General features: G+C 51.2%; 1 protein-coding gene across 1 annotated transcript in view; it reads right to left on the reverse strand.

The window, feature by feature from the left end:
* LOC140389023 (uncharacterized) overlaps positions 1-27,706 on the reverse strand; it is a 234,417-nt gene that overhangs the window by 65,800 nt on the left and 140,911 nt on the right. The window contains exons 35-43 of the mRNA XM_072473189.1: positions 17,222-17,452; positions 15,413-15,532; positions 13,010-13,221; positions 10,811-10,883; positions 8,567-8,734; positions 6,858-6,974; positions 6,397-6,660; positions 5,508-5,654; positions 4,176-4,360 (exon numbers count right to left, since the gene is read on the reverse strand). Coding sequence (XP_072329290.1) covers positions 4,176-4,360; positions 5,508-5,654; positions 6,397-6,660; positions 6,858-6,974; positions 8,567-8,734; positions 10,811-10,883; positions 13,010-13,221; positions 15,413-15,532; positions 17,222-17,452 — 1,517 coding nt within the window. The remainder of the gene's footprint in view (positions 1-4,175; positions 4,361-5,507; positions 5,655-6,396; positions 6,661-6,857; positions 6,975-8,566; positions 8,735-10,810; positions 10,884-13,009; positions 13,222-15,412; positions 15,533-17,221; positions 17,453-27,706) is intronic.

Consider the following 27,706-nt stretch of genomic DNA (forward strand, 5'->3'; position numbering starts at 1 on the left):
CGCAAACTTGCTAATCAAGCCACCTACGTTTTCTTCCAGGTCATTTATATATATTACAAACAGTAGAGGTCCCAGTACTGATACCTGCGGAACACCACTCCATATGGAAAACACCCTTCCACTGCTACCCTCTGTCTTCGATGGCCAAGCCAGTTCTGAATCCATCTAGCTAGTTCACCTCTGACCCCGTCTAGTGTAGTCTTTTGCACCAGTTTGCCATGAGGGACCTTGTCAAATGCTTTACTAAAGTCCATGTGGACAACATCCACAGCCCTTCCCTCGTCAATCATTTTTGTCACCTCCTCAAAAAGCCCAATTAAATTAGTGAAACATGACCTCCCGTACAAAACCATGCTGTCTGTCGCTAATAAGACCATTCACTCCAAAATGTGCGTAGATCCTAGGCGGGATTCTCCCCTACCTGGTGGTGTGGGAGGCCCCGGCGCCGAGGAGTGGCATGAACCACTCCGGCTTCGGGCCACCCCAAAGGTACGGAATCCTCCGCACCTTCAGGGGCTAGGTCTGCCCCGGAGTGGTTTGTGCCCCGTCGGCCGGTGGGAAAGGGGCTTGGCGCCACGCCAACCGGCGCTGAAGAACATCCGCCGGCCGGCACGAGTTGGCGCATGTGCAGGAGCGCCAGCGTGTGCTGGCGTCATCCCCGCGAATGTGCAGAGGGCTTAGTTTCTGCACCGGCAATGGCAGACCGCTACAGCCGCCGGTGCGGAAGAATAGTGTGCCCCCATGGCACATGCCCGCTCGCGGATCGGTGGGCCCCGACCTTGGGCCAGGCCACCATGGGGGCACTTCTCGGGGCCAAATGCCCCCGCGCCCCCCCAAGATCCCCGGAGGCCGCCCGGGCCGGCAGGTCCCGCTGGTAAGGACCTACTCCAATTTACGTTGGCGGGACTGGCAAAAAACAGGGGGGACTTCGGCCCATCGCGGGGCCCATTGAGTCGCGCCGGACCCCGCCATTCTCCGAGGCGGGCGGCGCGATTCACACCGGGGTGATTTTTGGGGGGCCGGAGAATTCGGAGGACGGTGGGGGCGAGATTCACGCCGACCCCCGTCGATTCTCCGACCCGGCTGGTGGTCGGGGAATCCCGCTTCCTATCTCAGAATCGTTTCCAACAATTTCACCATCACTAATGTCAAGCTCACTGGCCTATAATTACCTGCTTATGCTTGCAACCCTTCTTAAACAACGGGACAACATTGGCTATCCTCTGAGACCTCATCTGTGGCCAACGAGGAAACAAAGACTTCTGTTAGAGACCCAACAATTTCATCTCTTGTCTCCCTCAGTAATCCGGGATAAATGCCACCTGGCCCTGGGGATTGTCATGATATGCAGACACACACATAATGATATACAGACAAGCAGCAAATGCACACAGAGAACAGGACATGACCAATAAGCAGGCAGGACATTCAGGGGTGGGATCTGGCTATAAAAGACACGAGGCACTCACACTCCGCCTCTTCCAATGGATGAACATCTAGAGAGTCAGTCAAGGGTGTTGTTACAATCTCACACCTCCACACGTGGCTAAGAGCTAGTCTGGTTCAGTCAGACAGAGTAACCACACTTAAGTTAGCAGAGAGTCGAACTCACAGAGAACTGTGCTAACTGTGCTATTAGTTCAATAAACCTGATTGAACTAACTTCAATGTCTGGAGTATCTTTCTGATCTAAGCTGCATCCAGTTGCAGCCAGTGTTAGTCCTTTGTACCTAACATGATAGGGATTTGTTGACCTCAATGCTTTCTAACACACCTAACACTTCCTCCCTCGTAATAATGACCTGTTCTAAAGTGTTTACACATCCCTCTGAGACACTACCAATCAACATGTCCCTCTCCTTTGTGAATACCGGTGCAAAATACTCATTAAGGATCTCACCTACTTCCTTTGGTTCTACGCATAATTTCCCGCCTTGGTCCTTGATTGGACCAACTCTTTCTGTAGCTACCCTCTTGTTTGTTCCTAATATATGTATAAAATGTCTTAGGATTCTCCTTAATCCTGTCTGCCAAGGACATTTCGTGGCCCCTTTTTCCCCTCCTAACTCCCTGCTTGAACTCTTTTCTACTTTCCCTGTATTCTTCAAGTGCCTTATCTGTTTTTAGTTGCCTGGACCTCATGTATGCATCCTTTTTCTTTTTGACTAGACTCGCAATTTCCCTGGTCATTCACGGTTCCTGAATCGTGCCTTTCCTGTCTTTCCTTTTCATCGGCACATGACTGTCCTGCACTCCCATCAATGAAGCAACACTCTGACCAGCATTCTGATAATGTACAGCTGCCTCCAGCAAAGATCAGCTAAGAAAGAACCAAGTCTGGACAAATCAGCAAACCAGCGATATGTTTCAGGGATTTGTAAATGTATTGTTGTATTAAAGTACATTCAGGCACATGTTATTTTGTTTTACTGTCATGTAAATAGTTTGATTCTTTAAGGGTAAATCTTCAGTTAGAAAAGAGGTGATGTGATACGATGTGCATGCATCTTTCCATTTCTTATCTTAAATACTGTCAACCATCATCCACCTTAACAGGATGTGATGTATTAGTACCATGACTTGTCATCAGTTTGCAAGCAGCAGCAGCTGAGGTCAGATGTGTACTTCACACTCTCCCAGTAAACATACATACTCTTCGATAAAATAGGCTAAGTGTCTGAAAATAACTGTGTCGCTTGAGCCTTGAGTATAAATGATCCTGTAATATAGTTGAATGAATTGGAGTCTTACATTTAAAAAGTATCAATTAAACTTTAGTGGTGCAATTTTTAATTAGGCTAGAAAGGGCGTAACCTTCCCACGAGGGAACAAAGTCCCCGAGCGAGCGTATTTAACCGCGTGCCGAGAGACACATAGCTGTTCAACACGAGTCGCTTTGAATAGGGGCCTGAATGGGGAAACTGAGGCCGCACATAGCCCCGTTTTTTAATAATGGGGAGCGGCGCTTGTAGGAACGCCCCATTGAAGCGAGAGAGAAATGGCATCCCCATCTCTGAGACCCCGAAATGAATCCACAACCTCCCCCCCCCCCCCCCCCCCCCCCCCCCAGCCCAAACACAACAGCTGGCAGTGCCAGACTGGCACCGAGGTGGCATGGCCAGGGTGCCAGGCTGGCTGTGTCAGGGTCCCAAGTAGCACCAGCAGTGCCAGGGCACCACCCTGCCCAAAGGGCATGCAGCTGGAGCCTCCGTGGGGACCCCCACTTGTGCCGTTCAGTTTGGTCTCCGTTTGTCGGGACCAGTACCAAACAGTGTTTACCCCCAAGTTTCCTAAGGCGAAGGGATTGAATCCCAAAGCCTCAGGTACCTTGGGAATCTGCACATTAAAGTAAGGCTTATTGCTTTGAATCTTGCGAGTCAGGTAGATCCTGGGAGCGGGGGTCTCCCGGCTTTCACCAGCCACGGTGCGGCATGCGAGCTGCTTTTCTGGCGCAGCACAGCAGGAGGATCACACCCAAAAGCTGCGTGAAACTCGTCAGCTACACAGAAACCTTTTCTCACCTGATTTTCCAGCACTCTGCAATTCCAAAGTGCTGGTAAGGATCACAGCCATTTGGAGGACCAGTGCCTAAACACACCGGCACAGTCTGGGATTCTGAGATTAAGGGCGTCCAGATCTCAAAGTTAAATTTAAGGCCACCCCTCCACAGAATTCGGACCCCCCCCCCACCCAACCAAGCATCAGGGCACCACCCCCTCAACCTCCCACACAACACCAACATCGGGACAACCCCTGCCAGAGCCCCCCCTTGCACTGCCCTTTGGGCACCTCCATCCCCCTAGCATGGTCATCAAGGGTGGTTTTCAGTTTTGAAAACCAGTAGTGATTTGCGTTGGCGGACATTATGCTGCTGGTGGGGAGGATGTGTCGTGGGTGCTCGCTACTTCACCAAGCCTAGTAAATACATTTCACTTTATTGGGGGATGCGAAGGAAGGCTGATTCCAAACTAAGATATTGCCAGCACAAATGCCATTTCTGGCCTTTCGTGAGCTTTAGGTCTATTGCAGGATTAGCGCCTGAGGCTAGTGGGGGCGCTAGATCGCAGCCCAGGTGTTTTGGGCTGCCTATTGGATAAACATTACTTCTTAATAATCCAATCTATCCACATAAAGTTTTTGTTTAAAAAGTAAACTAATTATTGTCTCTAACTTACCTTAAAAACAGTATTGTTTCTTTTTGTGCTTAAAATTGATCTGGAATAACCACAGGTTGAATTGATACTGCAGTTGCACAATGTAAGTGTCAATCCTAACACAGAAACAGCCTTGGAATCATTAGCTTGTACAATGGCAAACACAGGAGTGGAGCTTGTTGGATTCCAGGAAAAGTTTCCATTTTCTATATTTAAAAAAAAAATTATGTTCCAATATATTTATTCAAGTTATAAGCAAGATAAACTTACTAAAAGAAAAGCAATTTCAATGGTGACCTACAGAGTTCTTTTGCAAGTCATATAGGGCGTGATTTAACATGCGCAAACAGAGTCCCATTTTGGACACATATAGCAGGGTCTTTCTTGGTGCCTGTGGTGGAACTCTTGTTTTTCTGGTCTTTGGGGGGGGGGTGGTGGTGGTGGTGGTGGGGGGGGGGGGGGGGGGGGATGCTCCGCGAAGCCTGCATTTACCTCATGTCCTGTGATCGCGGTGCCATATTTAAATGCTATCCCTAACCCTCGACTCCCTTCAGACACCCCACCACGGTCTCAGACCCCCCTCAACATGCCAGCCTACCTCTTGGGGGGTGTCCACGAGCCCCTCCTCACCCCATCTCTTAAATGCAGGAGCCCCGGGCCTGATGCCTAGCACATGCAACCTTATTGCTCACTTAAAAATGTAAATCTGGATCTCTCCTGAGGGAATCTCGCTATCGGACTGCCATGTTTATAAACATCGAGCTTTGATTGAGAATACCCCGCATGCTGTTAGGATGGCTCAGAACGTCACCCGAGGCCCTACCCCGATGCTCCACCCCCGATGGGCCAACCTCCCGATGGCGTCGGTTGCGTGTCCTCTCAATTTTCCAGGACCTCGCATGGCGGATGCAGACTGTGTCCAGCACTGCCACAGTCGGGGTGAGGTGGGGTGCCGGTCCGCTGGCAGGGGGGGACTGGTGGAGGGTGGTCCTGGGGTGGCGAGGGTGTTTCGGTGGGGCACTATCTGGCAGGCCGGGTCCGCACACAGCGGCCCTAGGCCGCCGCCATGCGCATGTGCGGCCTCAGAACCGGCCATACTGCATCTGTATCTGCAGGTAAAGCCGGGGGCTTCCTTCAGACATAGACACAAAATCGGAGAATCCAGCCCTTTGTGTTTCAGTCTCCTCTCCATTTAAATCCAAATGCTCCAGCAATTCACCTAAATATGGTATTCCAAAAATCAAAGTATGACTCCTTGCACAAATTCAAAATATTATTCCAGATTGAATGTTAAAATAGCAATTGGCTAGAGCTATAAATGCACCTGATAAACCATTGTTAGTCCAACATTACCTGTCATTGTGATATCTGGAGAATCAGTCAACACTGAAAACTTCACCTCATCATTGTTTTTATCAGTTGCCGTGAAAAGAACAAACACTGGTTCATGAAGACGTGTTTGAATAGTTGAATCTCCAGTGATGTTAGGTGGGTAATTATCTGTGAAAACACATTAATGTTACTGAAAGCCCTCAGTACGAAGTCATTTTTAATTTGCAACCTTGTTCAGACGTAATAAATTCAAAGATATTTAAAGATGAGAATTTAATGTACTCTCTAAGTTAGCAATAATATAGATACAAATAAAGTTAGTACACATTAAAGGGACCAGTTTTTCAATGCCATGTTTTAAAAAAATATTACACATCAGTAATTAACATAAAACAGGTACTGAATGTCGAACTGACATGATCAATTCCAATTCTTCTAGATGCTGACATCACTGGATTAGTAATCCAGAGGCCCAGGTAATGGTCTGGGGACAGAAGTTCAAATCCCACCAAGGCATCTGGTGGAATTAAAATAAATAAATAAATCTGGAATTGAAAGCTAGTCTCAGCAATGGTGATCAAAGAACTGTCACCAATTGTCTTAAAAACCCATTTGACTCACTCATATCCTTTAGGGAAAGAAATCTGCCGTCATTACATGTGACTGCAGGCCCACAGCAATATGGCTGACACTTAACTGCCCTCTACAATATCTTAGTAAGCCACTCAGTTCAAGGACTGAGTGGGAATGGGCAACAAGTACTGGCCTTGCCCATGATGACCACATCCCATCAAAGGTTTAAGAAAAAAAGACACCTTTGCATTTAATCATTTCTCATCAACAATCTTCTTACATTGTGAATGACCATGTGTAAACAACACTTTTGTAATTTAACAATGTGCATACATACTCATTGTGCTGTTCTGTGCTACGAACGTTGTCAGACTTTGTAACGTCGCTGCTCCAAAAGATAAATCATCTGTACTTAAAGAATCAAAAATGCAGTCATCATTTCCTTGACAAGTTTCATTAGCTTTGTCGATTTTCTCTTTTGCCGTGGTTTGCAAAAGCTGGTCATAAAACTTAGGTACAAAACTGTTGTTGTTATAGGTGTACCAAGACTCTCCAGCAGTCGTGTTGTATGTGAATACAGTATTGTCCACAGATGTCTTCCCTAAAAAACACAGAAAAACGTAATAAGAACCATATTGTTATTGTTCCAGAAGTAAGAAGAATATGCAAAATGTGTGAGCATGAAAAGGCCAACTGGTCCATTAAGCCTGTCCCAAAAGTCATTCGTAAATTATCCAGATTATCGATTAATTATTTACCTATCAATAATGCATTGAAATATGTGAAATCTGTGCTTACATGTCAGGCCAAAATCAAAGAATATCTGAGTTTCATTGGGCAAATTTGTTCCATCAAAGTCGAGGTATGTTCCATTGGCAGCTTTAAAATCGTCTGTTTTATCATCATTCCAGACACCTAGATGTAGAAATGGAAAATTATGTTATAGTACATGGAAAGCTTGGGCTAGTTCCTATACTTTAATCTGCTTCTGTTTTTCTATAAATCAAGTTTTAGTCTGGAACCATTTAGTCTTAAATGTATAAGATAGGCCATGCCAATGTTTTTTGTTCCCAATATGGAATTTTAAAAATGCATCTCACCAGCTCTGACTTGCATTGGCTCAGAGACCTTTTTTAGGCATTGCCTTCCCTGACTGCCGACATGTCTTGATTGCTCAGCTCGGCTTGAGACTTATCCAGCAATCTAAGACACTAACCATTAATAAAATGGTCTTGAAATAAAAAATACTTAGTGATAAATGTTTGCAACTATACTTGGGACTAATGATAACCATATAGTATTACCATAGTGTGGGTGATCTGAGTTTTTTTTACATATGATCTACTACATAATGGTAAAATATGCAATTAAATATGGGGCAAAATTCTCCGGAAACGGCGCGATGTCCGGACTGGCGCCCAAAACGGCGCAAATCAGTCGGGCATCGCGCTGCACCAAAGGGGCGGAATGCTCCGCATCTTTGGGGGCCGAGCCCCAACCTTAAGGGGCTAGGCCTGCGCCGGACGAATTTCCGCCCCGCCAGCTGGCGGAATAGGCCTTTGGTGCCCCGCCAGCTGGCGTGGAAATTACATCTCCGGGCGGCGCATGCGCGGGAGCGTCAGCGGCTGCTGACGGCATTCCCGCGCATGTGCAGTGGAGGGAGTCTCTTCCGCCTCCGCCATGGTGGAGGCCGTGGCGAAGGCGGAAGGGAAAGAGTGCCCCCACGGCACAGGCCCGCCCGCAGATCGGTGGACCCCGATCGCGGGCCAGGCCACCGTGGGGGCACCCCCCGGGGCCAGATCGCCCCGCGCCCCCCCAGGACCCCGGAGCCCGCCCGCGCCGCCTTGTCCCACCGGTAAGGTAGGTGGTTTAATCGACACCGGCGGGACAGCCATTTTAGCGGCGGGACTTCAGCCCATCGCGGGGGGGGGGCCGCCAACCGGCGCGGCGCGATTCCCGCCCCCGCCGAAACTCCGGTGGTGGAGAATTCGGCAACCGGCGGGGGCGGGATTCACGCCAGCCCCCGCCGATTCTCCCACCCGGCGGGGGGTCGGAGAATCTCGCCCCTGGTGTTCAATCTAACCAATTAACTGAATGTCAGAACTGTGACTGCTTTGGTTTAGACTGAGAATCCACAGTAAATTGACTGAACTTAACAACCTACAATGCAGACATGCGTGGCCAACTGGAATTAACTGTAACATTTATTTTGTTCAGTTGCTGGAGGTTTAAGTGCACACACTTACGTAGTCGAGCTGAAACAGCCACTGTAATTGATCTTTGCTCAGTCATTGTATTTTCTATTTGCAAGCAATGCGAGATACGTCACTATTTCTGTCTAAACACTGACATACCAAAGGACCCACGTTGAGTATCATAAACTTATGAAACAACGGGAGTAGTAAGAAATGGTGGAATTGAGTAAAGCAACAATCAGGTTATTTTATAGACTGTACCTTACTTAAGTTCTAACAAGGACATATTTTAAAAGTAGTGCCATCACTCACCTAAGAGACCTTCTGTTTTATTTTTTAAAGAATTAGCTAATGAAGTGGTGAAAGCCAACGTCCGCTTCGTTTCTGAGACAGTAATGGATGTTCCACTTGTAAAGGTAGCCACTGTTTCATTGTTGCTCGTCTTTTGTAGGGTCACTTGATTTGTATAGGTGGAATTTTCTGTAAAGAAGAATGATTACAAAAATCGAATTCAATTAGTGTTTATCCCATGTTGTATTAGTTTTGCTGAAACCTTTCTACTTGCACACATCGGGACAGATTCACAAGAATACTGAACCTCAAAGGGAACAAACTAAGAAGGGGAACTCTGATTAGTCATGGGGAATGAACCAGGGACTAGCTGTCCCAAAAGCTTTTGTTTAGTTGCGAAGGATGCAGTACATGGACATGTTCTTTCTATTTGAAAAGGACATGGCCCTGTGTGTCAATATATGTAGCTTCCAGCATGCATAATTGAACCAGACTGGGAGCCTGACTGATAATCTTAAATTAGTTGTCAGTGTAATTCTTATACTCAAATCCCTGGTTCATTCCCTGTGGCAATCATTTAGAGTTGACCTGCCTGGTTTTTAACTAAAACAAAGCTTGGCAGTTAACGGTTCCCTGGAGCATTCTCCATGGCAATACATGTACCAACCAGAATCCACTCGCCTAACAATTGGCACCCTCTTTCCATACAGTATAAACTATTGCTCCTTTGAGATTTGGTATTCTTGCAAATCTGTCCTGATGTGTGCAAGATGAAAAGCTTTGACAGCATGTCTCTTTTTTCCAGCAGTTCTGAACTTCCCAGCGACTATTTATACTGGTCTGCTCAGGTAACAAGATATTTACAATTTTGTGAACAAATTTAAAGTTGGGCCTTCTGAAAGGAACAAATTTTACATTTTGATAAATGCTATTTTATCTAAACTTGAAGGTGCAAATTGTGAAAGAAATACACTGTTGAATATCAATTTGTTAGCATTGCTCGCAATTGTAACACATATTGTAAGAGTGAATCTTGTTTTACATTAGTTATCTAATACAGACATATTTTAACTGCTTTATAAATTATTACATATTTCTTTGTAAAAATAAACTCATACATCAATGTCATTAACATAATTTAAAAAAACACTTTACAAGTTATTTAATCAAATGGCTGACAGCTCTCTGGTCTAAGTTCTTGTGGCACAGTCTGTAGCATCCCTCCTAAGAGCTAGAAACTCTGGGTTTGAGTCCCACTAAAGGACTTGATGCACATGGAAGGCATATTCACAATGCACCAAACATGTTAATCATCAACCTTCACATCCAGCCAACATGTCTATGGAAAATGTAAGCATGTGCTTTGACTGTCCCATGCATGTCTGGATGGTGGAAGTTTTCTAAGTCTCTGGTGAATCCCAAAGAGAAGTGATATGTGTTGAAGCATGGACTTGAATACAAGCCTGGGCTCTTTCTGGGGCCAAGCTGGCAAATGTTTCATAGAATTTAAAGTGCAGAAGGAGGCCATTTGGCCCATCGAGTCTGCACCGGCTCTTGGAAAGAGCACCCTACTTAAGCCCACACTTCCACCCTATCCCCGTAACCCAGCAAATTTACCTAACCTAAGGGCAATTTTTTCATGGCCAATCCACCTAACCTGCACATCTTTGGACTGTGGGAGAAAACTGGAGCACCCGGAGGAAACCTACGCAGACACAGGGGGAACGTGCATACTCCACACAGACAGTGACCCAAGCCGGGAACTGAACCTGGGACCCTGGAGCTGATGGCGCCCCAAACAGCGACCCAGGGCCGGAATTGAATCCAGATCCCTGGTTCAATGAGGTAGCAGTGCTAACCACTGTGCCACCATGCCGCCCCATTGGCATGGCAAATAATTTTGTGGCCTACCCCCGTTCCCCATGCTCTCCTGCCCAGGGTGTGGCATACAATTCCAGCCCATATTGCTGCTATATCTATTCCCTTAAGTAAACAGCATAAAAGTAATGACTAATAGGCAATGGAATAATATGCAAATATTTCAAGTAAACAGGAATTCCTTTATAGCCAAACACTTTTGAACTTTGCAGCTACCGATTTAAACAAAATGAAGAATTCTACCATATTTTCATTTGATAGAAAATATCCTCGTCGTCATTGATAACATGCCCACTATCATCTAAATTGAAATGGATATCATAATGTCCCAAAGGAGTTTCCTCGAAAAGGATTGGTGGAACTTAAAATCATACATGTTGTCCTGACCTGTAACATCAACAGTCCTGCCATTGACCATCACACTTATTTCGCCATCATCGTCATTGAAAGTCCACTGAACCTGCAACAGAAAATAATCTCATAACATGTAATTATCATTCGGCAAGGACATTTTCAGATATTCTATACAGATACAGTAATGAGGCATTCCACTGCTATGGAAGTAGATCAAAAAGGATTTTTTAGATAATATTCTGCATGTGCCTCTTACAAATAAGAAGATTTCTAAATATTGGGAGAGTAGTGATTATCACAGGGGAGATAGGTAGGTATATCATGCTGAAAGAGGAGCTGGTAGTTCTGGAATGTGAAGGGCATGGGGCTTTCACGTTGAGGAAAATACTACCTGAACTGCAGGATTCCCAGCTTGGGTCACCGTTTGTGCGGAGTCTGCACGTTCTCCCCGTGTCTGCGTGGGGATTTCTCCGGGTGCTCCGGTTTCCTCCCACAATCCGGAAAGCTGTGCTTGTTTGGTGAATTGGACATTCTGAATTCTCCCTCACTGTACCCGAACAGGCGCCGGAGTGTGGCGACTAGGGGATTTTCACAGTAACTTCATTGCAGTGTTAATGTAAGCCTACTTGTAACACTACTACAAATTCTAAAAGATTATAAAAATATCGACTGCAGAAGTGTCAGCTACCTGGGCACGATGAAGGAGATGTGCCTGAAGATGTTTAGGCACAGAGGTTGTAATTGGAGGATGGCATCTGTCTCGAAGGACCTCAACACCCAGCTATTTGTTTGCAGTATACAGAAAGTTTTTTAAAAATTCAATTACGGGATGTGGGCGTCGTTGGCTAGGCCATAATTTATTGCCCGTCCCTAATTTCTCTGGAGAAGGTGGTGATGAATCACAGTAAGTTACAATGGAGACCATTACTTTTATGCTACAGGGAATTTCGAAGTAACCGCAAGGAGTAACTGAGTAATGTTGTTTTGTCAGGTAAAAATCCACTGAGGAGGTAATGAATCCTATATTCATGCAACCAGGTACATTATAATCACGAACGATGTGCAGCAGATTAGCGACTGCAGAGAGGAAGATGAACACGCAAATATCCCGAAAGACGTGCTGTTAGGTAATTTGGACTTTCTGAATTCTCCCTCTGTGTACCCGATCAGGCACCAGAGTGTGGCGACTCGGGGCTTTTCAAAGTAACTTCATTGCAATGTAAGCCTACTTGTGGCAATAAAGATGATTATTATTACATGCTGTGGAGTTAAAATGCTAACACTTTGCATTTTATGGATACATTCATATCCCCCAAGCCACTGGCCCTCTCAACCCCCACACTTGGTGGGGCAAAAACATTAAATCCTGCCCTCCCAAGATATGCCCATTTTTCGGTGTGCCAATGGGAGCACAATGTACAATCATTGCTATGAATAGTAAGACCTGAAGTGCCACTGATATTGGAAAATGTTTGTGCCCATCATATTGGGAGCCAAGAAGGAGCTACATGGCCAAATTTCTAAGTCTAAGATTTTTGTTTGGACTTTTATATAGCGTGACCAAATCATTGTGTTTTAATGTTATCCACCAAGCAAGACTTAATGTAAAAATAGGTATTAAACACATAAAATAGTACACAAAGCATCCATACATTCTATAGCATAAGACCAGCAGTTCTACTCGACAGAAGAACATTAAGTTTTATATTTGGGCATCACTTCAGTACATGTACTGAAGAAATTATAAAGCCAATTCAACAGGCCTTATGGTATTAGATACCTCAGACACCACTTCTATGCCAGAGAAATCCACACAAGTTGAATTTGTACTTGCCTGAAATGGATTGCATGTTGCTTGTTCATGAGAAGACACTACACTTACATAAACCCTGAGAGTGATTGACCAATATTTTTTTAATTTTAATGTTGAGTACCCAATTCTATTTTTTGCAATTAAGGGGCAATTTAGTGTGGCCAATCCACCGAACCAACACATCTTTTGTTTGTGGGGGTGAGACCCACGCAAACATAGGAAGAATGTGCAAACTCCACACAGACAATGACCCGGAGCCGGGATCCAACCCGGGTCCTCAGCGCCATGAGCGATAGGCCAATATAAAGGTTTAGTGGTCTCCAAGTGTGAAATGGAGTTTTGTTGATATTTATCGAACTAAAATTATTCAGCTTAGTCATTGTGCATAGTCATCTCTTCAAAAACCAACTCTTAATCACCTTTGTTCCACTTGGTCCTTGTGCTGCCAATGCTACGAAGCTCGTCGCTTGTGATGTTCTATTCTCTCCAGCTCTGAGGGTTCGTCCTTGTAAGCTGAATGTAAGTGCATCATCATCATCCATCACATTTAATAGAATAAATTCTCCCAGACCATTGAAAGTGTATTTTACATTATCCAGGGTCACAACATGAGGATCTCCAAAGACGAAACCTGGTAAGTTCAGAGAGAATTTATTTCTGATAAATAATTTATTTGAAAATTAGGTACGTGTTCCCTTTATATCTATTGACTGTGCCTCTTGAATGAGCCTTGAAATGACCTAACAAGCTACTCAGTTGCACCAAACAGCAAAAAATAATAAAACTGGATGGATCACATTGCTGAGACCTAGGCATCAAATTAGGAGATGACAAAGATACGACCAGCCCAGTCAACCTTGTATAATCCTTTTCACTAACATCTGGGGATTGGTGACAAAAAGCTGTCTCACAGACTAATTAAACAACAGCATGACATAGTCATAGTTATGGAATGGTATCTACCATCGCCATTCCTGTCCCACCAGCTCAAGGAATGCATCAGAGATAGAGACACAGTGATATATAGTAGCATGAGCTGGTGCTGCCGCTTTTCAACATTTAATTTTGACCTCAATGAATTCTCATGGCTTCAGGTTAAACACGGGCAAGGAAACCTTCTGCTGATAACCAGCTAGAACCTTCATTCAGCTGATGAATCAGCCCTCCACCTCCATATTGAACACCGCTTGAAAGAAGTACTGAGGATAGCAAGGCGCAGAAAATACTCGGGTGGGGGATTTCAGTGTCCAGCTCGGTGGCATCATCGCTGACTGAGTTGGTCGACTGCTGAAGAATGTAGTTGTCAGCCTGGGATTGCAGCAGGTGGTGAGGGAGCCAACACCAAAAAAATACCTGTTTGACTTTGTCCTTATTAATCTACCTGTCATAAACTCATGACAGTATCAGTAGGTATTGCCATTGTATAGTCCTTCACATCATGATGTGTTTCTATTATGCTAAGTGGGACAGATGAATAGATACGTAGCATTCTGAAACTGGGCATCGTGAGGAACTGTGCATAATCAGCAACAAAAGAATTGTACTCTAATTCAATTCAAACCTTGAGCCAAGTTGTTCCAGTACAGCTAAACACTAACATCTACTAAACAATATAGAAATTTGCCCAGATATGTTTTGTCCACTAAAATCCAAAATTGACACTATCCAGGAAAATGCAGTCTGTTTGGTGCACATCTCACTGACCAGCTAAAACCTTAACTCCCTACATCAACACATACCATAGCTCTAGTTTGTCCTCGCTACCAAAAATACAGCCTCTACCACTTGGAAGGAAAGGGCAACAGCTACATGGGAAGACTATCACCAAGTTATCTAGGCATAGATAATTCTGACATGCACGTTTCACCATTCCTTTATTGCCCACTAGATCCAAATCCTGGAACTGCCTACTTAACAATGTGAATAATTCAGTGGCTGAAGAAGGCCCACAATTACTTATTCAAAGGATAGGGTTTGAAAATAAATGTTGGCCTTGCCAGAAATGGCCAGCTCCTGGGAATAAATATAAAAAACAACTCTCTGCTATTTGTGATAACATCCCATCATGCTTCTCTTTCAACAAACCTCACAGGCACCCGATATCCCACGGAACTCTTGTCCACACCACCAAATCCTTCCATAGTTTCACTCCTCACTACACCCAAAATCTCCTGCAACACTTTATTGCTGCATGCTATTCCTCTAAATGTGACCTCTAAAAGTGACCACTCGACCATTGGTGGCAGCTCCTTCAGCATCTGAGTCATTATAGTGCTGCTTTTTGGAATACCCTCCATCAACATTTCAACCTAGTCAAATATTCCTCAATATCTACCTTTACAAAGATAATTTTGCCCCTCACCCTTTTTCCATTTTCCTCCTGCGTAGTGCTTCTATCTATTGCTTCACAAAACACACCAACATGTGAGCACTTATATAAACGTAACCTTTCATTGCCTTACCCAAGTGTAATAAGAGAATATTATCAGATTACGTGAAATGTGTCTGATTATATTAACTTTGCTCATCTGCAATTAAGTATTCATGAAACAATCTTGCACTAGGAGTTCTTCTGATTTCTTGATCAGCAGTCATAATGTGGTTACAAATTAAAAAACAAGGACAGAAAATTGTGACGCACAACTTGCACGCTTAACATGTCGATATCAAATTTACGATCTTTTATTTTAACTATTTGAAGACATTTATTTTGAAAATAATATCCTAGCAAAATTTTCAAGCGTGAATGAGTAGCATCCACATACTGTATTTATAATTGTGTTGGAAATAACTCCACAACATTTTTAAAGAAGTAAATATACCTATCTGTGGTGGAATATATCCAAAACAGAAGTCCAGGGGTCTCTTTGTTCGGTACAGATCACAGTAATCATCATCACCAGAGTCTCTGCAGCAGTCATGGTATGGCTCAACTTCCCTTTCTAAACAGTGACAGAAAAAAGGAACTAAATTCATGAACATGGGGGCGATTCTCCGATATGGAGGCCAAATGATCGTGCCGTCGTGAACGGCGTTGCGTTTCATGACGGCGCAAACAGGGCCCGGGCACGACCTATTCTGGCCCCACAGGGGCCCAGCACGGCGCTGGAGCAGTTCACGCCACTCCAGCGTCCTTACGCGGTGCCAAATGGGTGTGGCGCCAAATGGGCACCACGCCAATCCGCGCATGCGCGGGGAACGTCTACGCACGCCGGTCCATCACCAACATGGCGGCGGTGTTCTGGGGCCGCGCGCAGAAGGAGGTAGGCCCGGGGGGGGAGAGGCCGGCCCGCCGATCGGTGGGCCCCGATCACGGGCCAGACCCCATCGGAGGCCACCCCGGTAAGGGAGCCCCCCTCCCTCCCCCACAGGCCGCCCCCCCAGCGTTCCCGCAGAGTTCCTGCTGGCAGCGACCAGGGGTGGACGGCGCCGTCGGGAACCTGTCGTGTCGTAGCGGCCGCTCGGCCCATCTGGGCTGGAGAATTGCCGCTCGCCGGTTCTCCGAGCGGCCTGGTGCGAATCGCGCGCCGCTAGTTTCCGGGGGGTGGGAGAATCGCGTGCGGGGGTCTGGGCGGTGTGGCGCGATTCGCGCGGCACCCCGGCGAGTCTCCCACCCGGCGTGAGGGGGGGGGGAGAATAGCGCCCAGAACCTTTATTAAAAATAAATGTAGAGTACCCAATTCCTTTTATTTTCTAATTAAGGGGCAATTTAACGTGGCCAATCCACCTAGCTTGCACATCTTTGGGGTGTGGGACTGAGACCCACACAGACGCGGGGAGAATGTGAAAACATCACACATGCAGTAACCTGGGGCTGGATTCACTGTTGATTGGTGAAGCACAAATTGTAAGGCTATTCTTCAAGGACTGAACACAATCACAAACTCCACCACGACTGGATCTTTGGTCATGTTTGCAAATCTTCCAGACGGTAAAGAGTAAGGTAACAAATGGAGTCTGCACATTCTCCCCGTGTCTGTGTGGCTTTCCTCTGGGAGCTGTTTCCTCCCACAGTCCAAAGATGTGCAGGTTAGGTGGATTGGCCATGTTAAATTACTCTTAGTGTCCAAAAGGTTGGGTGGAGTTATGGGGATAGGATGGAGGTGTGGGCTTAAGTAGTGTGTTCTTTCCAAGGGCCGAATTAAGCAGTGAGTTAGTATGATGTGGGAGGTGCTGCCCGAAAAGGCGGTGGAAGCAGATTCAATAATACCTTGCAAAAGAGGAATTGAAGTCTGGGGAAAAATGGGACTTATCGTGTATCTCTGACAAAGGGACAGTACGGACCCGATGGGCTGATTGGCCTCCTTGCTGTGTGATTCTATGATTCAGCAGCCCAGTGAGCAGGCACAAGGAGCCTCAATTTAACTCATGTGCAGAGCACGCCCCTGACAGTGCAGTTTTCCCTCAGCGCTGTGCCCCAAGTGGCAGCCTCAATGAAGATCTTGGGCTGGATTCTCATTATTGGGACTATGTCCCCACGCCGGTGTCAAAACTGTGGTGTTTCACGCCAGAAAGACTGTCGTGATAGGGCCACTAATCCCTAGCTTTGCAGGGGGCTAGCAGGTACCCGGCGTAGATCTAACAGCTTTTGCTACAGATATGGGCCCCCGCAGCAGGTATTTTGTTCTGACCTTTGTATTGTTTCCGCAGGTGTGGTAAAATATTGTTCCAAAAGTTGTACCATTGCTCGATGTAATATGAATAATCGTTCTGCCACCAAGTCCACCAGTCATAGTAAATCCATGGTGTTGGGAGGAAATTTTCTTTTTCGCCGTAGATTAAACCACCATTCCATGAATAGTAACATCTCATTCCAGCACCTTGCTGGTCCGGGAATCTACTTTGCATTGTGAGGTATGATGCTGGGAAAAAAAAAAAAACTTTTATATTTACATGATATAAAAGTCTGACAACAAGCACTAACAGATTCAAAAACGACTTCTTCCCCATTGTTACCAGTCTCCCAAACGACCCTCTTATGGACTGATGGATTTATGGGATAATCTGGTTTTTTCACACATCTTCTCTACTGAGTAGAGCTACACTCTGGTATGCTTCACCCGATGCCTGTGTCTATGTATTTACATTGTGTATTTTATGTTTGCTCTATTATGTATTTTCTTTTCATGTACGGAATGATCTGTTTGAGCTACACGCGGAACAATACTTTTCACTGTACCTCGGCACACGTGACAATAAACCAATCCAATTCAATCTTATTTACCATCCCAGCTGAGGTTTTTGATATAAGACTAAGCTAAGTCTGATGAAATAACTACTCGCTTAAACAGCCAGCAAAAAGGGCAAGCTACACATGAAAGATTGATTATAATACCCAAACTTAATTGTGTTACAAAGCTCATTATGGTGCAGGCATGATGTTCAGGCATCAGAGGTATGAAAAAGACCTAGTCTAAAAAGAATTGCTGTCAGACAGAGCACCAGGTCTTTCTAAGAAGTACTTCAAGTGTAGAAAAAATACACCGTGACAAAAAGCACCCAGACAGACCACCTGCTCTTTCCAGGAGCACTTCAGACTAGAAAAATCCACCATAGATAAAATATGGTCAGGCAGGAGACTTGATCAAAAGAGGAAGAACTTCGGAGTTAATGGACTGTGAAATGATATAAAAACAAATAAAGCAAACCCTTTTTTGAGATAAGTTGTCAGTTAGGAGGCTTGCAAATGCAGCAATGAACCCACAGAGCCTTGTAAAAGTCAATGGGGTGTGAAATAGAATGTAAACAATCAAGTACCAAGGGATAAATGCAGGCACACTGCAACAGTGAACCCACAAAGCCTATTGAAACTTCAAGTGGAGTGAAATGCTTCTCCACGAAACAAGGTGCAGAATGGCTCTGTCCTGGGAGAGGATTTCAGGACAGACTGGCTGTAGCTGTTCTTTGCCCTGTTATGGGATATTAAACATGAAAAAAAGCAAGCCTCACAGACCCAAAGTGACCCCCATCCCAGGGGAGACCAACGGTCTGGCCTCCTCCAGCCCAGCCCCCCAACCCCCAGCTTCCTTGAAGGACTTCACCCCCCCTCCCTTCACGGCATCTGGCCAATGGCTGCTATGTTCTTGTACTCCCCGGCGGTAAGTGGGTAGGGGTACTCTACTCTTGTTCCCCCTTGTAGCCTATGGCGCCTGGTCCCCACTTTTAAGGACCAGAAGTGATTTGCACCCAGATGACTTCGACTTTGATTTCACTAATAAGATTAAAACGAATGCAAATGAGTTGCTATTAGTTTATTGCTTTTTCTGGACAAGGTCTTGATCACAATAGCTGGAGCAGCGAAAACTATTTTGCGCCCGGTGCAAATCCTGTTTTGGGCCTCTCCTGGAATTCTCCCGACATAGTGAGATTTGCACACAGCGCAACATGGCCTGGAAATCGCCTCCTAAGTGGTTGGGTCAATGAGCCAGTTTCTGAAGAGATGGCATCATACATTGTGGAACCAGAGTAGTGATCCCTGTACCAGGGAGAGAGTTGCTCCTAGCTGAATGCATGATGCCCATCCACGTATGTCTAAGGTGAAGATACTCACCTTATAATGGCCTGGCATCAATGCTGAAATTGAGCATCTGGTGAAGCGCTGTGAATAGTGCCAAATACAACAAAGATTGCCTGCTACACCCCTGCTGCACCCTTGGGAATAGCAGGGACTGCCATGGGTACGACTTCATGCCGATCATATAAGGCACAATGTTTTTGCTCTTTGTTGATGCCCATTCAAAGTGGATGGAAGTGTTTGAAACAAAGGGCGTCATTCTCCGACCCCCCGCCGGGTCGGAGAATGGCCGTTGGCCGCCGTGAATCCCGCCCCCGCCCCCGCCGAAGTCTCCGAAGGGAGAAAAGTCGGCGGGGCGTTAATGGCGCCGCTGCCGCGGAGAATGTCACGGGTCTGCGCAAGGCAGCCGATTTTCGGCCTGCCGATATTCTCCCTTCCGGATGGGCCGAAGTCCCGTCGACGTGATGACCGTTCACGTCGGCGTCAATCAAACCTCCTTTTCATCGGCGTGACCCGGTGCTCCAGGCTCACGCCGACCAGCGAGGAGGTGAGTGACGGCCTGGGGGGTTGGCTCTGGGCAGGAAATGGCGTGGCCGCAGACTGATTGCCTGAGGAGAGGTGTGTCTCGGCTTGTGTGTGTGTGCGGCGGGGGGGGGGGGGGGGGTGGTTAGAGTAGGCTGGGCTCCGGGGGAGTGCCGGGAGGGGGTCCGTGCCGGGGTGGAGGTTGGGGGTTGGGGAGGGGGTCCGTGCCGGGGTGGAGGTTGGGGGGGGGGTCCGTGCTGGGGTGGAGGTTGGGGGTTGGGGAGGGGGTCCGTGCCGGGGTGGAGGTTGGGGGGGGGGGTCCGTGCTGGGGTGGAGGTTGGGGGTTGGGGAGGGGTTCCGTGCCGGGGTGGAGGTTGGGGGGGGGTCCGTGCTGGGGTGGAGGTTGGGGGTTGGGGAGGGGGTCCGTGCCGGGGTGGAGGTTGGGGGTTGGGGAGGGGGTCCGTGCCGGGGTGGAGGTTGGGGGGGGGGTCCGTGCCGGGGTGGAGGTTGGGGAGGGGGTTCGTGCCGGGGTGGAGGTTGGGGAGGGGGTCCGTGCCGGGGTGGAGGTTGGGGGTTGTGGAGGGGGTCCGTGCCGGGGTGGAGGTTGGGGGGGGGGTCCGTGCTGGGGTGGAGGTTGGGGGTTGGGGAGGGGTTCCGTGCCGGGGTGGAGGTTGGGGGGGGGGTCCGTGCTGGGGTGGAGGTTGGGGGTTGGGGAGGGGGTCCGTGCCGGGGTGGAGGTTGGGGGGGGGGTCCGTGCCGGGGTGGAGGTTGGGGAGGGGGTCCGTGCCGGGGTGGAGGTTGGGGAGGGGGTCCGTGCCGGGGTGGAGGTTGGGGGTTGTGGAGGGGGTCCGTGCCGGGATGGAGGTTGGGGGTTGTGGAGGGGGTCCGTGCCGGGGTGGAGGTTGGGGAGGGGGTCCGTGCCGGGGTGGAGGTTGGGGGGGGTCCGTGCCGGGGTGGAGGTTGGGGAGGGGGTCCGTGCCGGGGTGGAGGTTGGGGAGGGGGTCCGTGCCGGGTTGGAGGTTGGGGGTTGTGGAGGGGGTCCGTGCCGGGGTGGAGGTTGGGGGGGGGGTCCGTGCTGGGGTGGAGGTTGGGGGTTGGGGAGGGGTTCCGTGCCGGGGTGGAGGTTGGGGGGGGGGTCCGTGCTGGGGTGGAGGTTGGGGATTGGGGAGGGGGTCCGTGCCGGGGTGGAGGTTGGGGGGGGGGTCCGTGCCGGGGTGGAGGTTGGGGAGGGGGTCCGTGCCGGGGTGGAGGTTGGGGAGGGGGTCCGTGCCGGGGTGGAGGTTGGGGGTTGTGGAGGGGGTCCGTGCCGGGGTGGAGGTTGGGGAGGGGGTCCGTGCCGGGGTGGAGGTTGGGGGGGGGTCCGTGCTGGGGTGGAGGTTGGGGGTTGGGGAGGGGGTCCGTGCCGGGGTGGAGGTTGGGGAGGGGGTCCGTGCTGGGGTGGAGGTTGGGGAGGGGGTCCGTGCCGGGGTGGAGGTTGGGGAGGGGGTCCGTGCCGGGGTGGAGGTTGGGGGTTGTGGAGGGGGTCCGTGCCGGGGTGGAGGTTGGGGAGGGGGTCCGTGCCGGGGTGGAGGTTGGGGGGGGGGGTCCGTGCCGGGGTGGAGGTTGGGGAGGGGGTCCGTGCCGGGGTGGAGGTTGGGGAGGGGGTCCGTGCCGGGGTGGAGGTTGGGGGTTGTGGAGGGGGTCCGTGCCGGGGTGGAGGTTGGGGAGGGGGTCCGTGCCGGGGTGGAGGTTGGGGGTTGTGGAGGGGGTCCGTGCCGGGGTGGAGGTTGGGGAGGGGGTCCGTGCCGGGTGGAGGTTGGGGGTTGGGGAGGGGTTCCGTGCCGGGGTGGAGGTTGGGGGGGGGGTCCGTGCTGGGGTGGAGGTTGGGGGTTGGGGAGGGGGTCCGTGCCGGGGTGGAGGTTGGGGAGGGGGTCCGTGCTGGGGTGGAGGTTGGGGGGGGGGGGGGGATCCGTGCCGGGGTGGGTGATGGGAGGGCAAATGAGTTGGTCCACCTGGCCAGGTGCCAGCCTCCAACAGTTGGACCCATGCGGTCCATGCCACCTGGCTGGGGGGAGGAGGGGATATGGGCAATGATGACATGTCGTCGTTCCCCTCCCCCCCACCAGGTCGTCATGTTTTCAGATCATCCAGCGATGTTGGCCGCCGTGGTGGCAGCCGCTCATGTCTATGTTGCCCTGGATGAGGAGGAGGAGGAGGAGGAGGAGGAGGAGGAGCGTGCCAGAGAGGCGGCGCAGGCTGCCGCAGAGGGGCAGGCGGCAGCCGCCCAGGCTGGAGGGACACCTGACCGACAGGACGAGGAGGGGGAGGAGGACGTCGCGGCCCCACGGCAACGGAGGCACCCGAGGGCGCCCCGTGTGTACCGGCCCCGGCAGTCATACCAGGACCTCACGGACCGGGAATGCAGGAGGAGACTCCGGATGAGCCGGGAAACCGTGGCACACATCTGCCACCTGCTGGCACACCTGTCACCGCGTGGCACTGGCGGGGGACACCCTCTCCCCGTGTCCGTCAAGGTTACGGTGGCCCTGAACTTTTATGCAACGGGGTCATTCCAGGCACCGAGTGGGGACCTGTCCGGCATATCGCAGACATCGGTGCATCGGTGCATCCGGGCAGTGACAGATGCCCTTTATGCCATGGCGCACCGCTACATCCGCTTCCCCGTGGACCGGGCCAGCCAAGATGCCCGGGCCGTGGGCTTCTCTGCCATTGCCGGGTTCCCCATGGTCCAGGGCGCGATCGATGGGATGCACGTCGCCGTGCGGCCACCTGCAGATAACAGGGCCGTGTTCACTAATAGGAAGGGGACCTATTCGATGAACGTACAGGTGGTCTGCGACCACCGCATGATGATCCTGCACGTCTGCGCCCGTTACCCAGGCAGTGTACACGACTCATTCGTGTTGTCGCGGTCATCCATCCCCGGCATGTACGAGGGACGCCATCCCCGGCTGAGGGGCTGGTTGCTGGGCGACAGGGGCTACCCATTGCGATCGTGGCTGATGACGCCTATACGGAGGCCACGCAATGAGGCGGAGAACCGCTACAATGATGCCCATGTAGCGACAAGGGGAGTGATCGAGAGGTGCTTTGGCGTGCTGAAGATGCGTTTCAGGTGCCTGGACCTCTCTGGGGGCGCCCTCCAGTATCGGTCAGATAGGGTCGGCCGCATCATTGTGGTGTGCTGCGTCCTGCACAACATAGCCCAGCAGAGGGGCGATGTGCCGCAGGCAGAGGAGGGCGGAGTGGAGGAGCAGCAGGAAGAGGCCCAGTCCTCCCCAGATGAGGGGGATGGGGGCAATGGTCAGGGCAGACGGGGTAGACACAGACGGGTGGCTGTCCAGCGTTACCGGCTGGCCCAGCGGGCACGGGACAGACTGATAGACGCCCGCTTCACTGACTAGATGGGCGTGGGGATCGGGTAGTATGGCCACAGACCGCACACCATGACAACAGCCGACCACCCACACCCCCCACCCATCCATCCACCCAGCACCATCACCCCCCTCCCCAACCCCACACACCCCACCCGCATGCACACAACCCCCCCACTCCCAATTGCCGATCCACCGGCGGCACAACGGGCCGGGCTCACCCAGTTGCGGGTGGACGCGTGTCTATCGCAGGCCATGGAGAATGATGACAACCCGCCTCCGATGAGCTCCTGGCTCTACATCGTTGGACTATGTCTGACCCATGGCCACAGTACCACCATCCACCCGGACCATCCCTGCATGCGGCTGTGACACTGCAGCGCACGGTCCCGTCCTCTGCCCGGGGGATGTTGATGGCGGCCCAGGGGGAAGGGGGCAGACTCACCTGGGGCTGAGGTAAGACCACCCCTCACACACACACTTGCGCTCAACGTACATGACACCCCCGCACACTTTGGACAGAGCACAAAGGCAGCTTCGGTAGGTGTAACATTGACTTTAATAACCAAAGGAGTTCATGCACGTGCCCTAGCGCCTAAAACTCATCTGTGCCCTGCACCCGTGCCAACTTACTCAGTGTCTAATTGTTTGGCCTTACGGGCCCTTTGACTACGTCTACGTGGTTCCCCAGACGGTACAGCAGAACTGGAGGTGGACTCCTGTGATTCCTGCCCTCTGACACTGGATCCCTTTGGCGGCCGTTTCCTGGGGCGTCCTGGCCTAGATGGGCCAGGCTGCGGCCCGGGCGACTGGGATGGCGAGCTGCCAGCCTGTCCTGCCCGTTGCCCACCCGATGCACCTGGGACGGAAGGGGGGGAGTCCGAGGTGTCGCAGTGTACCGGGACCTCCCCTACAGAGGGAGCCGGGACGGACCACACCACCTCCTCCTCCCTCGGGGTGCCCGATGGCCCCCAGGCCTCTACATGGGTGGGGGATGCGAACGGACTGGCCATCCGACGCGCCCCCGACATCTGGCGCTGCCAGTCCTGGAGGCCCGTGCTGGTATCGACAGGGGTCTGCAGGTTTGCAGCCATGGAGCCCAGGGGGTTGTCGAACCCTGTCTGCGACAGTGCGACGCCAGCTCGCACATGGCCACTGGCGCCGATGCCCTCAGCGATGGCCTGCTGAGACTGGGCCATGGCCTGCAGAGACTGGGCCATGGCCTGCAGAGACTGGGCTATGGCCTGCTGAGACTGGGCCATGGCCTGCTGAGACTGGGCTATGGCGTTGAGCGCCTCTGCCATCTGGCGCTGGCACTGGCTCATGGCCTCCTGTGAGAGGGCAGCCATTTCCTGGGCCACAGACGCCGCCTGCACGGAAGGCCCCAGGCCTCGCAAACCGTTCCCCATGTCTGACACCGTCGCACCCATTGCCTCCACCGCGGACGCCACCCGTGCGGTGTCAGCCTGGGTGGCACGCATGACCGGGACCACTCCCAGCTCCTGGACGCGGGTGGACTCCTCCACCTGCGACCGCAGCCGCCGCAAGCCACCCGTCACCCTATTCGCTCGTCTCCGTGTCGGTGGTTGCATCGGATCTATGTGTGGGTGTGGTAACTGCAGAAACCCGGGATCCATCTGGGCGGCAGATGTTCGCTTGGCCTGGGCTGCCCTCCGACCGCCCGGTCCCTCTGCTGCTCCTACCTCCACCTGCTGTACCGGGACGGCTGTGTTGTGCGCACCAGTGAGTGTACCAGACGCCTCATCACTAAAGTGCCCAACCGTGGTGAGTGTTTCTGCGATGGTGGAGGGTGTTGGTGACAGCAGTGGCGTTGTGTCGTGCTCTTCGTCCCACTCTGAGTCCATGGCACTTTGGGGTGGGGGTTCGTCTCCACCCATCCACTCTGAGTCACTGTCCGGTATTTCGTCTTCCCGGGTAGGGGTGTCCTGGGTAGTGCTGTCCCGGGTAGGGGTGTCCTGGATAGTGGTGTCCTGGGTAGTGGTGTCCTGGCTCGGATGTGACGGGGGCCTGTGGCTGCCCCCCTCATCGCTGGGTGGTCGCTCCCGCACGTGACGGGGGTGTCGTCTCCCTGTTGCTCCAGGTCTCTCCGTCTCCCGTGGTCTCCGAGGGGCATCCTGCGGGCGTCGCATGCTGGAGGGTTCGGGTCTCTCCGTCTCCCGTGGTCTCCGAGGGGCATCCTGCGGGCGTCGCATGCTGGAGGGTTCGGGTCTCTCCGTCTCCCGTGGTCTGCGAGGGGCATCCTGCGGGCGTCGCATGCTGGAGGGTGCGGGTCTCTCCGTCTCCCGTGGTCTCCGAGGGGCATCCTGCGGGCGTCGCATGCTGGAGGGTGCGGGTCTCTCCGTCTCCCGTGGTCTCGGAGGGGCATCCTGCGGGCGTCGCATGCTGGAGGGTGCGGGTCTCTCCGTCTCCCGTGGTCTCCGAGGGGCATCCTGCGGGCGGTCTGCATCTGCGGGGATGGGTGCCTGGACGTTTGGTCCTGCGATACACAATGAAGCATGCATGGTTAGACATCGGGCAGTGATCAGGTGATACGGGAGAGGGGGATATAGGGGAGGGGGGATATGGGGACGGGCTGTTGGTGGCTCACTTGCTCGTGGGGCCCCGACCTCTGCATCAGCAACCTCCCGGTCCTCAGGTCCGCCAGCCAGTTCCAGGGCCCTTTCCTCGTGTACGGTCAGTGGCCTCTCATCAGCGGACCCTCCTCCAGTCCTCACATGCTCCCTATTGTTGTGTGCGCGCTTCTCCTGGGGGGGGATGGTGGCAGGGGTAAAAGGCAACAGTGTTAGGCAGGTATATGAATGCACGCCATCGGTTGCGCGTGCATTGCAGAGGTTAAGGTTAGGGCTGGATTCACTTGGGGATATGGGGGAGGGGGGATATTGGGGAGGGGGGATATGGGGGAGGGGGATATGGGGGATATGGGGGAGGGGGGATATGGGGGATATGGGGGAGGGGGGAATATGGGGGATATGGTGGAGGGGGGATATGGGGGAGGGGGGGATATGGGGGAGGGGGGATATGGGGGATATGGGGGAGAGGGGATATGGGGGAGGGGGGATATGGGGGATATGGGGGAGGGGGGAATATGGGGGATATGGTGGAGGGGGGATATGGGGGAGGGGGGGATTTGGGGGAGAGGGGATATGGGGGATATGGGGGACGCTCACCCTGCCTGCTCTGACGAGGTCGTTCACCTTCTTGTGGCACTGGGTGGCTGTCCGTGGTGTTAGGGCCACAGCGGTGACGGCCTCTGCCACCTCCCTCCACAGGCGCCGGCTGTGGCGTGGGGCAACTCTGCGGCCGTGCCCGGGATACAGGGCGTCCCTCCTCTGCTCCACCGCATCCAGGAGCGCCTCCACATCGCGTGACTTGAACCTCGCGGCTGAGCGACGGCCAGCCATCAAGTCGGGTGTTGCGGTCGGCTGTTCCGGTCGGGTGGGGGGGAGCTGCGCGGCCTTATGAGCCGTCACGCCGTGCAGCGCGTATGACGCTGCACGGCGTGAACCACTGCGCAAGCGCGGATCCCGTTACGTCGCTGCTAGCCCATTTCGGGCCGCAGACTATCGGCCCATTTTTATGACGTGATGCAAGTGGGATTTGCGCCGTTTTTTGCGCCGATCGGCGGAGTTTCCGCCGATAACGGAGAATTTCGCCCAAAGTCTACGACATTGCACGTCACAATTGAGAAATTTTGTCCATGTTTTTCTACCCAATGAAGTCTTAGCGTTGAATTATTGAACAGCTTTCCCAAGTGCTGAATTCCTTAAATATTATAAAGTACACTTTACCACCCCGCATTCTAGCAGGCTGGTTGAGCAAGATGTCCAAGAGAGTTTCAAGAGAGGCCTTAAGAAGCAATCAGGCAAACCTGGAAACCAGCATCTCACGATTCCTTCTGGGCTATAGAACCACTCTGCACTCTACAATGGGTGTGCTGCTACCAGAGGGAGGATAGAGGCAAGTCAGTGGAGTCAGAAGAAAAATCATGATTCAGATGAATCAATGATTGTTATGTTAGAAATTTTGGAAGTGGCTCGAGTTAGATCCCAGGAGTCATTGTATAAAAACAGGACCTTTGTCTTATCAAGTGGATTGAAAGGTAAGATTCGTCCTGAAACATGTGGACCGTTTATGAGGATGAGAGTTGTCCCAGCAGCTAGTTCTGCCACCTGAAGCCATGTTGCCAGCAAGAAACATAGTTGATGACCAAAGCAATGAAGTACTGAGCCAGCCTGTGACAGGCAAGTCTGTCCTCACCATGGAGGCAGATGAAGCTGGGTTTCTGCAGAAACACCCCTGTGACAGCACCCCCCATGGAGGAGTTACGCCACCCCACTAGAAATCAGAAACCACCTGAAAGACTCAATTTCTGATGGATTAATTGCATGTGTTTAATGTTCTGATTGTTGGAGACTAAATAACTTAATTATTATTAACGTATAAAAGAACTCAGAGGGTGGGATGTGGTGTTGTCACCTTTAAGGGGTGATCTGTCGAGAAAGTCACGGGGCCCAGGTAACCAATCAGGGACCAGGATGGGGGAATCACACCTCGCGTGAGTCTCTATCAGTTTGTTCCTGGCAGCTGATTCACAGCCACAAGGGTACAAGCCTCTGCATTGTAGTTATATGTAAATAAACGTTACATCTGTCATTTACCTAACTGGTGAACGGGGATATATTACA

This window comes from Scyliorhinus torazame, chromosome 14 (genome assembly GCF_047496885.1).
Source record: "Scyliorhinus torazame isolate Kashiwa2021f chromosome 14, sScyTor2.1, whole genome shotgun sequence".
Lineage (NCBI taxonomy): Eukaryota > Metazoa > Chordata > Chondrichthyes > Carcharhiniformes > Scyliorhinidae > Scyliorhinus > Scyliorhinus torazame.